The following is a 13,177-nucleotide window of genomic DNA, read 5'->3' on the forward strand; positions in this document are numbered from 1 at the left end:
GTGCTCCTGGGTCAGTCCCTGTGGACACTTAGCACCTTGGGTGCAATGCAGAGGGGCTGCAGGGCCATGAGCCTGGACAAGCTGATGGTCAGCTGGTCAGTGCCATCAACCACCCCACTGGGACCCTTCATGTGGCTCATGGTGATGGCTCCTTGGCACCAGCTGAGCTCTGCTTGGCAGTAAAAAAACTTTTGCAAACAAATTTAAATTTAGTTTGTCCAATAAGAGACAAACACAGCAAAAGGAACTGAAATATCAGAGAGTAATTCAATGGATGGAGATTCCTGTTTTCTTAACAAAGGGAAATGCTGTTCAGGTGCTGGCTGGGCTTCTGACAGCACTGAGGGAGGTGGCAGGTGAGGCTCTGGGTTTTCTGTCTTTTACCATCTCTGCCAATTTGTGCTTTTGAACACTGTGTCCATTCTCCATCTTTGGCCTCTGAGCAAAACACTTCCAGCAAAGAATCACAAGATGTCCAGAGGGGGATGTCTCCTTGGAGCAGGCAAGGAAGAGGGAAAAGGATGCCTTCACTGCCCCAGGCTCTGAGCATTGCTGTTGCTCTAATGATTCGGGGGCCCTTCCAGCTCATCACCACCCCTGACAGAAACTCCTGATTACAGTTGTTTCAGAAGAAAAACTGAAGAAATGGCAGAAAATTGCTGAATTAATTTTGTCTTTAACATTCAAGAATTACCCCAAAATTCTGAATTAGGAAGTGGAAAGATCAGAGACTGAGCAGGAACACTGCAATTTCAGTATGGTCTGGAGTATTTCAGCAGCAGAGCAATCCCAGAGGCCTGGGGGGGAGGAGTGCTGCTCCCCAGCAGCAGGAAGAAGGGCAGCTTGTGCTGGATGAGAGTGGTTCAGGGTGCAACCATGAGATGGAGGGCTAGGGGATGAGGGTACCCCCAGCAGGTGTGCCTGGAAGCTCTGCTAGGTTTCCAGGTGGATGTGCAGCCCCACGTGGCTCCCGTGGCACAGAGCAGAGCCCATGTCCAGGGACAATAGCTCATTAGGCAGGAGGTGGTTCAACATTTGTAGCCATCACCTGACTTGCTCGGCCACGGCTCTGTGGCAGTTCAGGTGCTGCCTGCTGCTCACTGGCATGGGAAGATGGGAGCTGGTGCAGGACAGACCCACTCTGGTTTATGTCCCCCCCACGCCACCTCCACCCCGGCCAGGATATTCAATCAGGTGCTGGTGACGGCTCCCACGGCAGCTCTGAGGTGCAGTTTCTTAGTTTTTGGTGAACCAGTGGTACTCGCTTTCAAAAGGAGGTTATAAAAACATGTGCCTGAAGAGAATGTCAGGAACTTGAGTATTAATCTCCCTTAATTCAAAGACCACTCAAAATAAGCAAGACAGAAATATTGGCTGGGGTGAGAGAAGATGCCAGAGGTCGTATTGTGCACCACTGGATTGGGTCAAGTTCAGAAGAATAATTTTGCACAAAGAACAACAATTTTCAGTTTCAGTGGTGCAGCATTACCCTCTCCCTAGCTGTGATCCTGTCTCTTTGCAGGGGCTCATTGCCGCCAGCCATGCAGGCCCCAGCTCACACTGACACTGGCCCAGTGGCCACTACAGCTGGGAGCGCCGTGGCCACCTGAGCCAGACGGGGAGGGCTCTGACCCAAGCTCCCCACAGCCCTCGCAGCAGCTCCAAGGGCTGATGATGATGAGCCCAGCCCACACTGGTGTTTCCAGGCTTTAAGGCAGACTCCATGGCTTTACCTTGACCTCCTCTGGATGACACACAGTGTAATTTTTGGAGCTGATAATTTTGAGTGACTGAAGCTGCTAATCTTTACAATTTGTATAATCATTCACTACAGTGACATGCTTATTGTCACATACATCTAGGACATGGCCTGCGTGGCAGTGTAGATGCCTTGTGTGGTCCCTTATCCTCCAGAAACACTGAAGTTGAGCTGTTTTGACTTTTGTGTTTTGACTTCACAGCTGTTCCTTTTGAGAGAGACATTTTGGACAAATTGTCCAAGGCTTTTTATATCTAATTTCCAAGGACAGAAAAATATAAACACAAGCAAATTACCTACAAAGGGATCATGCTCTGACCTCTGAAGTTGACCCTACAGAGCCACGAACAGTCTATAGTGCTTCAGTCAGATGAGGAATGGCCACTGCTGCTCACCAGCTCCTCCTTGGAGGCTATACAGCCCCTGGTCTTACTCCAGTGATGCCTCTGCTCCCATTTCTTTATTCCTCCTGTGTCTGAAATGCGGTCCCAGCTTTTGCATGGTCCTTTGACTTCACAGATAGCCTGAGAGGAGAAGAAAAGGTGTCTCTGGTCTCAGACCTCACATCCCATCAAAACTGCTCAAAAAGTCCCCACCAGCCCCCCAGCAGAAGCAGAAGCCAATCTGCTCAGGAAAAAGCCCCTTGTGAGTGAGTCTCTCACCTTAGAGCCTCCAATCCAACCACTGCTGCTCTTTGCTCTTCAGTCCAGAGACAGGCACGATGACCAGATATTTTCCTCTAAAAGTGGAAAGGAGATGGGAAGGGAGGAGCACTCACCTCTGGAGGGCACTGGAAACATCCCCTTGGAGACAACCCTGGCTCTGTGCCCCTGGAGTGCACAAGGATGACCCTGCACCTCCTGGGTACACAGCTCCATGCTACTTTTAAAACATCCAGGTCTGGGATCTGAGGAAATCAGTGCAACAATGGCACAGAGGGAAAAGAGTTGGAGGGACACCCCTTTCCACTCCTGCAAACAGAGCTTTTAAAGCTTCTTAAACTCCAAATTTAAAACCCAAAGCACAGAGAATAAACCGATTAAAACAAGTTTTATTTAACAAATTATATTAAGAATACAGACTAAGTTATCACACAATGAAACTTCCCTTTGTAAAATACAGGAGGGTCATCTAAAATAAATATAAAATGTAGTAACATTCATAAGATTAATGCACAGTAAATTCACTTTCAATAACCCAACAAAATGCATAGCATCTTAGAAAAACACTTTGCAACTGCATAAAAGGTTTCTCTTTTCCATTTGCATGATGACATTTATGACCGTTGCTGTTAAGAAACAATTTCACAATAAACAACCAGAATATCCAAACTGTTTGGTTTCCCTGTACTGAATGAATTGAGCAGCACCTTACTGAGCTTTTTTTGTGAGCAGAGGAGCACCCTCCCTGCCCAGTGCTGTTGGAGTTTGATGGCTCAGGATAACACACTGACTGCCGGCAGGTCCCCGGCTGTTTGCCAAGGCTGGAAGGCTGAGGTAATTATCTGCATGCAGAGAGCCCTTGGGGAGGAGAAGGAAGGGCTCTGCAGGGGCTGCTCTCCCCTCTCAGGAAAGTGGTGGGGTAGGGGAGGGTGTGAAACCAAACAAGCCCAGAGCTACAGACTACCAATACTTGGTACGACACAGGGGGCCGACGGGGGATCCTCTCCTATAAATGCCGTGGCCAAACTCGGCCACATCCAAAGGGAAAAAGTTTGACAAAGTTTATTCCTACAAAACTACAGCTACAAGATGCTCCCAAGAGGAAGACACCTGCTACGACTGTCCACATTTGAATTTTGTCACAAAGTTCACACTCTACATTACTTTCTGGACTAGTTTCTTGCCTTTCATTGTTAACACAGTAGACAGCACAGCCTGGCCTGGATGGCCCACAAGTTGTCCCAGCACGCTACCCACTCTTTGCCATGAAAAATCTGGGAGACAGCATGTCACTACTAATTCACATCAGAAGGTGTATTTTACAGTAAGCAAACCCTGCACTGCTGCTTTTCTGTCTCTGCTGCAGACACTTGATAATTTGGCAAACTAATTTCTCCAGCAGCCACAAGATTAAGCTACCTAGAGACTAGTTTTGTTCTAGAAATAGAGGCAAGGTAGCCAAGCACATCTGGTAAAGCTCTGCAAATTCACTTTTGTTGCTTTCCACTGACTCATCACCTCCCCTTATGCTCCAGAAGGCTTCTCCATTGCCAGCTGTCAGCATCAGGTTCCCTCAATATTTATGGCCTGGGCCAATGCTACCACAGTTGTTTTTTGGGCAGGGAGGGAGGAAGATGCAGAAGAGATGCTGGTACTGGCTATGGTACATGTCAATGGGGAGGACTTTGCTGTAAGGACACAAGGACCAGCCTTGCAATGAGTTGCTCTAAGTACAAAAGTTACAGAACAGCAAATAAAACCTGCCTGTGGAAATGCTGACCTGATGCCCAAGATCCTGGAAATCCAGAGATGCCATTAAAAAGTTTCCTATGATTGGTGGACTGAGAAGGCGACACATAGAGTCCAGCACCCTGCACCATGTGTCTGGCTGTACTTCCAAGCACTGGCCCTGAGCCCTCTCCTTTCAGAAATGCTCAGTTTTCCAGCTGCTGGGTAGCATGTCTGAGCTCAGCTGGTGCTCAGCAGCTGCAGCTCTTTGCTCACAACACCTCTATTGTGCTTGTACCACAAGAACTGCATCTGTACTACTTACGCCTTCAGCACATGGCATCCCTGCCATGCCACAGTGCAGAAACACACTGGGAAGATCAAACCAAACTCAAGTTTCTTTGCAGATGCACCCTGGAAGCAGCTTTGCTATCCCAGTGTGAGAGAGGAAAGAGTAAGACCCAACTATATAAACACATCCAGAAGGTTTCACTGCTGCCTGTCCCAGCTGTTTGTCCTGTCAGCATTTCAAGACATACAGTGTTTCTTGTAGGTCACTGAACAGAAAGCTCACTACCTCTGAGAAGGCTGAGCAAATGTAACTATTGCTATAAATATTAAAGCACCAATAATATTTACTGATGCTCTCTAAGCCAAATCTCACAGGAAAGGACTCAATGCAATATGCCCATTTTTCCAGCATACCCAGGGAGTGCCTCACTAAACACGGGGCTCAGCAGCATCCAAACCCATTCCTCCCTGAGCGCTCCAGCTGTGGTGCAGTCAGCCCAGCCCTCAGCATGGGGAGATGTGGCTTGAGAAGGGGCAGTCTCATCTCATCTCCCAGCATCAGGAACTGCCCCTGGAGCTCTGCAGCTTCCTCCCTGGCTGCCCTGCACCAGTCTGCAGCCCTCACTCCTCCTCCACCAGCAACAGGGGAGGGCAAGGCAGCTCTCTGCAGCACCTTCATCCCATAGCTATGAGGAACACATCTCTGCCGGCAGCTTCCACCTACCTGTGGTGTCCACTAAGCCGCAGGAGAAGCTATAAATGGATGCCACAGAAAAGTACAGAACAAACTACAAGCAGAAAAACAGAAACACAGAAACACAGAAGATGGATGAGATGGGCACAGTACTACAGCATGGAGTGGATTTGAACTTCAAGTGAACCTGAGCCAAATGACCAGGCTGCCATGGTATGTTCATTTGTTGATGTCGGCATCATCAATCTAGCCTTTGTGAAGCTTGGCAGTGAGGTCTGGCTTTGCTTTCCTGCAGGATAAATAAGAACTAAACATGGTGCTGCAACCTCCAACTAAATGAGCACTTCCAGGGGTTCACCCACATCTCCAAAGCTGGTGCAAAGGGCACAGTTTTAATTCTTGTGCCCAAACATGACACACCTGCAACCAAATCGGCCTCTGCTTTCCAACTGCACAGCCTTGCTTTACAGAGGCAGCTACAGAAAATGATTTACCTGATTGAAAGAAGCTGAAGCAAAGACTTTGAATCGGTCTGTCCCGAATGTTATGGTATTTTGTGCTCATTATCTCGGTAGTACAGTATGGTGCCTTAAAACCAGAAATGCATCTTTGGACAAGAAATATTTTACATATGTACAAACAAAAAATACAAGCTGACAGTACAAAACTTACTGTTAGTCACCATTCAGTCCAACTAGAAAACGCAAGATCAATCAAAAGCAGTGCAAAGCAGGTCAGGGCATACATATGACCCAGACTGAGAGCGACAACACTGTTTGTTACTTGTTGCTATGGCAATTGCATTTCAATAGGGTTAGGTAATCAGTATTTTACAATATAAAAAGTTGTACGTTTTAACACTTACTTAAAAATTGCTATTTTGCTGCCATGATGTAGCTTTGTTCTACAGCAGAGACTTGAAAAAGCAGCATGGAGTCAGACGGGCACTTCTAAATAACTTATTACAGCAACAGACTTCTCCAAGACATGCATGTGACTGGGGAGCGAGCTAAGGTCAGCAATCACATGGAGGCCGAGGTCAGGGTTTAATGCATCCCACTCTCACCCTGCACCATGCCAGAGTTCAGTGTTTCCCGCCACTGCATGAGCAACAGGCACATCTCTCATTTTAGCAGCTAGTGGGGCAGATACTAGAAAACTGCCTAAAGCCTAGGGCAGATGACAGCATCTGTACTGTCAGAAGGGCTCCAGCTCGGCAGGTTGCTCAGGCAGGGATCTGCGGGGTACTGCTGGGGTCTGCCAGCATCCATCCCAGAAAGAAATACAGGATATTTGTTGCTCGAGGTCCTGATGGACAGAGGGACCCCTGTGCAGAGCAGAGGTGCTTCACCTTGGAAACTACAGCGCAACTTGTGCTCTCTGCACCCCTCACCCCCACCAAGGCCTGGGGGCAGAGCTCAAGACAGTTCTGGGTGACTGACTCCACTTGTGCCAGCCTACAGCAAAAATGTGATCCCAGTCTGGGGTTGATCTGGCTGTGGTGGAGCTGTGGGGTGCCTGGACCTCGGTGGAGGCAGACAGGGCACCACTACGGCCAGATGTATCTTCTACTATTCTTGACTGTTAAGGCTTGCTGCTGAGCATTTCTGGATGGTCGGCAAGCTCACAGCTCACTGTTTGCAGCAGTTTGTGACAGCTCTGGTTCTTGTGACTGTCCTGTAGCAGGGATCATGAAGTGGGGACAAGAGGGGACTGCGGTCAAGCTCTCAGCCATGTACTCACATGGAGAGGTGTCCGCAGCAGTCAGGGGGGACGGGGAGCAGCTGCCAGAAGAATGCGCAGTCCCCAGGCATGGAGCGGCGTGTGCAGGAGGAGGTGGTGCAGCACAGGGTGGTGGTGGCCGGAAGAGCAGGGGTCTGCGGGGCGGCCCTGACGCCGCATCCCACTCAGTAGTATGCACGCACAGGCCTGCTCCAGTGCCGGCAGCCCTCTCAGGATGGCGGGACCGGTGGGCAGCGCGTGGGGCTGGGTGGCAGGCGGGCTGCAGCGCTCTGCTCCGTCCGGAAGCTGTAGTCATACTGTGGGCAGAGACAGATAGGAGGGACTGTGGGGCAGGCAGCCATACAGCCACTCTCCCACAATACAACAACAGCAGAAGCAGTTGTTGAGAATTTGGCCCAGCAGCATTCTGAGCTGTAGATGCCACATGGGGTGACCCTGCCAGCACCACCCAACCCCACCTTGGTGACCATCCTGGGTTGGATTCTCCCCCTCCCCTAAAACCCAGCTCTAACACAAACATGACCATACTCATCCTGTGTACAAATCAGCTAGGCAGAAAGATTTCCATTTGGAGGGGAATTTAAGCATGCTGGTACTATCATAATTAACATTTTTTGGTTTGGCAGTGTGGGTGAAAATTCCTATATACATCCCTGCACTCCACAGACATCACTGCAACTGGCTGGACACTGATGCAGCCCGAGGGATATCCCTGCCACCATGGCATATGCCGTAGCAGTGCCATCTCGTGGCACACTGTGGGCCGCACTCCAGCAGCCCCAAGCCCCCTGCCTGCTGCTGAGGCCACTTGTCCTGCCGTGACACCCCCAGGAGAGGCCGGGACCACAGTGGCTTTGACGTGGAGGGTGGTGTGACCAAAACGGAGTGATGAGATGGGGCTGCAGGGCAGGAGCAGCACACAGCCCCAGAACAGCCACTGTAATGGCTCTGGATATGGACTGTGCTTCCCAGTGTCCCATTTGTGGCTCCTGGGATGTCACCATGACACTCACATGTTCCCTTAGGCCAGGCCTGTTTGTCATTGCTCCTCAAGAGCCCTGAGAACTTGGTGACTTTGCTAGTGCCTGATCCTCACCACCTGAGTGGGGACGGAGCTCTAGTGCTGGGTGGACCAGCTGTGCCAGGGCTGCCACCAGCTCCTCCAGAGCGCCAGGACCCATGGGAGCTGCACCAGGGCTGCACAGGGACAAGCTGGATCTGTTCCTCCAGCTGACTGTCAGTCAGTGCCTCTGCTTCAACACCGAAACCTCTCCGTCCCAGTTCAGTGTGCCCAGTGCCTGTGCAAGGCCACCAGTGCTGTCCCCATCCAGGTGTCCCACTGCGGTAGAATCCGCTGCCTGCTGAGCAGGTCCCAGCACTCCGTCCCACAGAGCAGAGTCACTAGAGGAGGTACAAGCGGGGACACCGCAGGGACACTGCCGGGACCCGATCCTTGAGCCACGGCTGCGCGCGGCCGGCAGGGGGCGCGCAGGGACCGCGGCGCGTGCCCGGGGTGTGCCCGGCGGGGCCGCGCCCGGAACCACCGCGGGGAGGAGTACCGGGACCAGGACCGGGACCGGAATCGGGACCCGGGGGGCACCCACCGCCCCGCTCATCCCTGGCAAAGGCGGCTTCGTTAGTTTTACCTCCGTGTCGCGGTGTCACAGCCAGCGGTACCAGCCCCGAGCTAAACAAGCAATAAGCCTCATTTTTCAACACACAAACACATAAAGATGTCAGCTCAAACTGTTTACTAATTAACACTTAAAAAGACACAAATTAGATATGCGTGGCTAAGAGCAATTATAATCAAGACGAATTTCTCTAGTCATTTGGGAACTGAAAAAAAATGCCTAATTGCTGGAACCAATGTTTTAAAAACTGAAATCATGCCAGTTAGCAAATATGTTCATTTAAAGAACATTTCATGTGACTACGCTCTGGAGAATTGACTACAAACATGAGAACAAGGAAAAATATTTCTGTATAAGATTAAAATTTTAAGCTCTTTTAGATTTACAACTTCTCCATTAAACATATTTACAAAGAGCAGCCCATGAAAACTTGTAGCAATTAAGTGGTTAAATGAACTGCCTTCCCTGTCAGTTTAAAAGGAATGATTAATATTAGATGCTCACTTTACTAATTAGCCTCTAGCCAGACTTCTCGCTCTATGCCAAACTAAAGCCAAGACGGGCACAGCCCGACAGTGCCAGAGCACTCAGCAGGTCGGTGCCTCCCACACTGCTGCTGCCATGAGGCGCTGCAGGAGCTGCAGTGCCCCCACTGCACCGCACAGCGCCCACCTTGCCTGCCCACTGCCGCTCCGTGTCCACGACCCAGGACAGGCCAGACCCACAGTTTCAACCCATCACCAGCCACAGGGCCTCACTGCCTCTCTGCATGCACCCCTTCCTTCTTCATGCTCCTCAGGCATGGCTGCACAGGCTGCCTGCAATGAGCTGCCAACCTCATGGGCAGCTTGACTATGACAGAATTTGTGACTATTTTTATCATTTTTCCTGGAAGGGTGGGGTCCTTGTGGCCTGAAGGATGGGTGCATATATCTGCAAATGTGGCGACAGAGAACAATAACTCTTGGAATTATTTAGGAGTATTTTTGCAAGGCATCTAGCTCCAGGGAAAATGTTCTTGCTGCTTTGGAAATCCAGAAGATTTGCTGTAATGGTGCTATTGCTTGCAAGGGAAATAAAGCCATGCAGAAATTCACAATATTTATATGCATAGCTATCTATGTGCAGACAAGATGCTTCATCAAAGAATATGGGCTGCATAATTATACTTTTCATTACTCTGAATCACACACAGCCCATAATGGAACAGGAGGGTGTGGGGAGAGCCAGCAGGTATCACACTCTCCTACCATGGCCACACAAAGAACCCTGGTGCCAATGTCCCCACAGGACTGCAAGGGGCATGAGGCAGGGCTGCACAGCTCACCCCTACATGCAGTGCCCTCAGCCTCTGGGACCTTTCCTGCTCCAGAGGGTGAAGGGCTGCAGTAGCAAATCCAGTGCCACTTTACTTCCCCTCCAGCAGATGGGACTGGCTGCCCTGTGGCCAGCTCCTGGCAGTATCAGGGGAGGATGGATGCACATACAGGGGGCACTAGGCCTAAGCACCCTGGCAGCCAGTCATGCATGTGCCAAAACGCCACCTGGGGACTATCAGACCACTCTCAGTTTGATGGCTGTCTCCTCCCTGAGCTCCCAAAAGACTCAAGCCCATTGAAAGTGCAGCCCATTTTTCCTCGTAACGAGATACCAGCACTATCAAACTAACAAATGATGGAGTTTACCTGACACTGCTTAGTCAAGTTCACTTGACTCCCTAAGATGCAAGAGGCAACCTAATATAAACTGCTCCCTGATTGTAACATGTTTGGTTAATACAATGTGAAAGAAAGATTGAAGACAGATATCTGGAATTGAACAGAGGGCAGCAGACTTTGCCATCAGACTCAACACCAGCATCTTCACCCAGCACAGATCACAGAGAACATCCCTAATTCTAGGCTTACTGTTTGACTCTGCATTGACTATATCCACTAGCAGTGCCTTGGAAAAAACAAGAGAGGCCTTTTCTGTAAGTGAAGGGATTTTACAACAAGGTGAATACAGCACTCATGATGGTTTTGCTCAGTACCTACCTCCTTTTCAATTTCTGCAAGGGTTTTGATTGTGATGCCTAAGAGATCAACTGGCTGCATCTGGCAAGGAAAAAAAAAAAAAGAATATATACTCAGGTTTTTGGGGTTTTTTTGTTTGATCTTGTTTTGTTTAAAGTCAGCAAATACTCTGTCACCAGAGATTTAGAGGCACCATCTGTAAACATGTGCATGATCCTGCTCCTCAGCTCACCACAGGAGTGATGCAGCAGAAGGCGGGTTGTGGAACACAGCTCTAACGCCTTTCTCCCTAAGCAGGGACAGCTCACACTCATCTAGGTGTCATTTTGTGCATGTATATCCTTACCCATCTCACTGACACAGGACTGTTGTTCCTGGGACACCCTATGGATTTCAGATGGCTGCAGCACATAGGTGTTAGCAGCACAGGCTGCGGGAAGCCCAGACCAAACTGACCATATGGTGGCAATGGTGTCTAAAGGATCCGAGGGGAGGATTAGCACGACCTAATCTCTCTGCATTTGTCCTCGCAGCAGGGACTCCAGCTTTCTGGGAATAAGGGCTGATAAACAACCCTTTCAGAAAGCAATGGTTGTGAAAACCTGCATGGGCTGCATAGGCAGGTTGTGGCAGCAGGAAGAAGAAAGCACAAAGCAAGAGCACCAAGTGAAAACTCAGACACAACTGATGGCTCAGTGTTTGCTGTAACAGATTCTTGTAAAATGACTTTTAAAGAGATACTGTGTGAAGACTGGGTGAATCAGGGAACTGGTAATGAGATGAAGATCCTTTGAGCTCTGGATCACCAACTTAAATCCTGAATCTGTACTGGGGTTTCCATGTCGGCCCAGTAAACCTGCCCTGCCCCAGCAATCAGCAGCACCCCATGCCAGCACTGCTGCCCTCATACCCAGCACTGTGCCTGCTGTGCTCACCCTGCTGCCTGCAGGAGCTGTGCTGCCAGCAGCACAGACACACTCCACTCAAGGAGTGAACTCAACAGAAACATGTTGCATGTGAACATCACCCAGCCTGCTTTGCTGATGCACTTGACATGCTTTAGCTTAGATTATCTCCCACTTCAGAGGGCAACACAAGTCCCAAAATAATTTTTCTATCCCAGCTTCTGCTCCCTGGAACCTAGCTGAGGTCTGGTTGAAGCATCATTAGGACTCAGCTGCCTCCTCAAACTTTCCAGGCTGGAACAGGGAACTGCTTTGTGATTGCTCTCCATGAAAAGATGAACTTTAGACACTAGGAAAAAACCAAAGGTGACTCACCCCTTCAGGAGCACAGGCAAACTTCTCTGAAATCATGAAAGGCACTCCATCCATGGCTGGAAGGAACAAAACAAGTGACAGGTCACATTGCCAGCTGACTTCTGACATGCAGATTCACACATTGCCAGTAATTATCAAGTGTATGTGGCACGGACACATGACTGATAGCTTTATAGACATTATTGCCGTCCTGTTCCTCCCTGTAGAGGTGTTTCTCCCTCTAGCCACTGTTTTCTTTCTCCTGGAGACACAGCTGGGTTAGCCCCTACTAAATCAGGAATTCAATGAAGTCTTCCCACTCTACCCATATACAATTTCATGGTCTGAATTTTGAGTCTTCCAATTTGGCTCAGCTGCCAAAAAAAGACAGTACTTGCAACTGAAACAAAATACAAGCAGTTTACGAGGGCAGACATGCATTCAGCACCACCACACAGAACCACCTGAGTGAACGCAGAGTCCATGCACGAGGATAAGGAACACACATGGTTCGGGTGTCTCGTACCTCCCCAGCGCACCTGAGAAGAACAAAACCAACTCCAGAGCCAAGCAGCTTCCCTGGCCTGGGAAACTCTGTGCAAACTCAGCAGTGAGCAATGGCACTCAAACACCTGCAAACCACATCTGGAAGATGGAAAATGGTGGGGACTGAGGACATACACAAGGACACAACAGCTCATGGCATCACCTCGTGATACTGGGCCAAACACTTTCTGTAGCACAAACTTAATGATACTAAGAGGATTGTTTGCCTTTATATTGTCTTGTGTATTCTTCTTAGTGGCATGATATTCAGTGTTTCTGCCCTATCATCACCCAGGAACTCCACAGAAAGCCCCTGCCTGACCCCCAAGACTTATCAGTACAAGGGAAACACTTATTTTTAAAACATGTAACTCAGCAATTTCCACACAAGGCTGAAAAGAGGCACATTACTATGGTGGAGTGCATCTCCAAATGCATACACTTTATTTCAGTTATACCTTTGAATTTCATCTCTGAATTAAATAAACACTTAAAATTAGAACAAACTTAAATCTTTGAGTGCCCTCAAGTAATCCTGAATCAGGTGCTTTCACAAAGCATCTGCATCTATGAATATGGTGTATCTCTGCTTGCTGTTTTAACTTCCATCAGCACCAGTGTGTTACCACATTAGTGATGACTTAACAAGGGTTATTTAAGAATACTTAGCATTTTACGTTTGCTTTGCGTATTTTTTACTTAAAAAAACCCCTCCATCGGAGCCATTTCATTATCAAAGGTGTTACGCGGCAGCCGCAGCGCTACATGAAACAAAAGGAAACAGATGAAAAGCAGCATCACCAAATCCAGGAAGTTTTGAACCTGAAAGACCATCTGCATTTGTTA

The 13,177-nt window shown here is 49.0% G+C and overlaps 1 protein-coding gene across 2 annotated transcripts in view; it reads right to left on the reverse strand.

Annotated features, from left to right (window-relative positions):
• Positions 1–2,790: 2,790 nt before the first annotated feature.
• Positions 2,791–13,177, reverse strand: part of MVB12B (multivesicular body subunit 12B) — a 57,575-nt gene continuing 47,188 nt past the window's right edge. For both annotated transcript variants that reach the window (XM_030461221.1, XM_030461222.1), the window contains 3 exons: positions 11,807–11,862; positions 10,548–10,607; positions 2,791–7,173 (listed from right to left, as the gene is read on the reverse strand). In XM_030461221.1, the coding sequence (XP_030317081.1) occupies positions 7,087–7,173; positions 10,548–10,607; positions 11,807–11,862 (203 nt within the window). In that variant the 3' untranslated portion in view covers positions 2,791–7,086. The remainder of the gene's footprint in view (positions 7,174–10,547; positions 10,608–11,806; positions 11,863–13,177) is intronic.

Source organism: Calypte anna, chromosome 17 (assembly GCF_003957555.1).
Source record: "Calypte anna isolate BGI_N300 chromosome 17, bCalAnn1_v1.p, whole genome shotgun sequence".
Taxonomy (NCBI): Eukaryota; Metazoa; Chordata; class Aves; order Apodiformes; family Trochilidae; genus Calypte; species Calypte anna.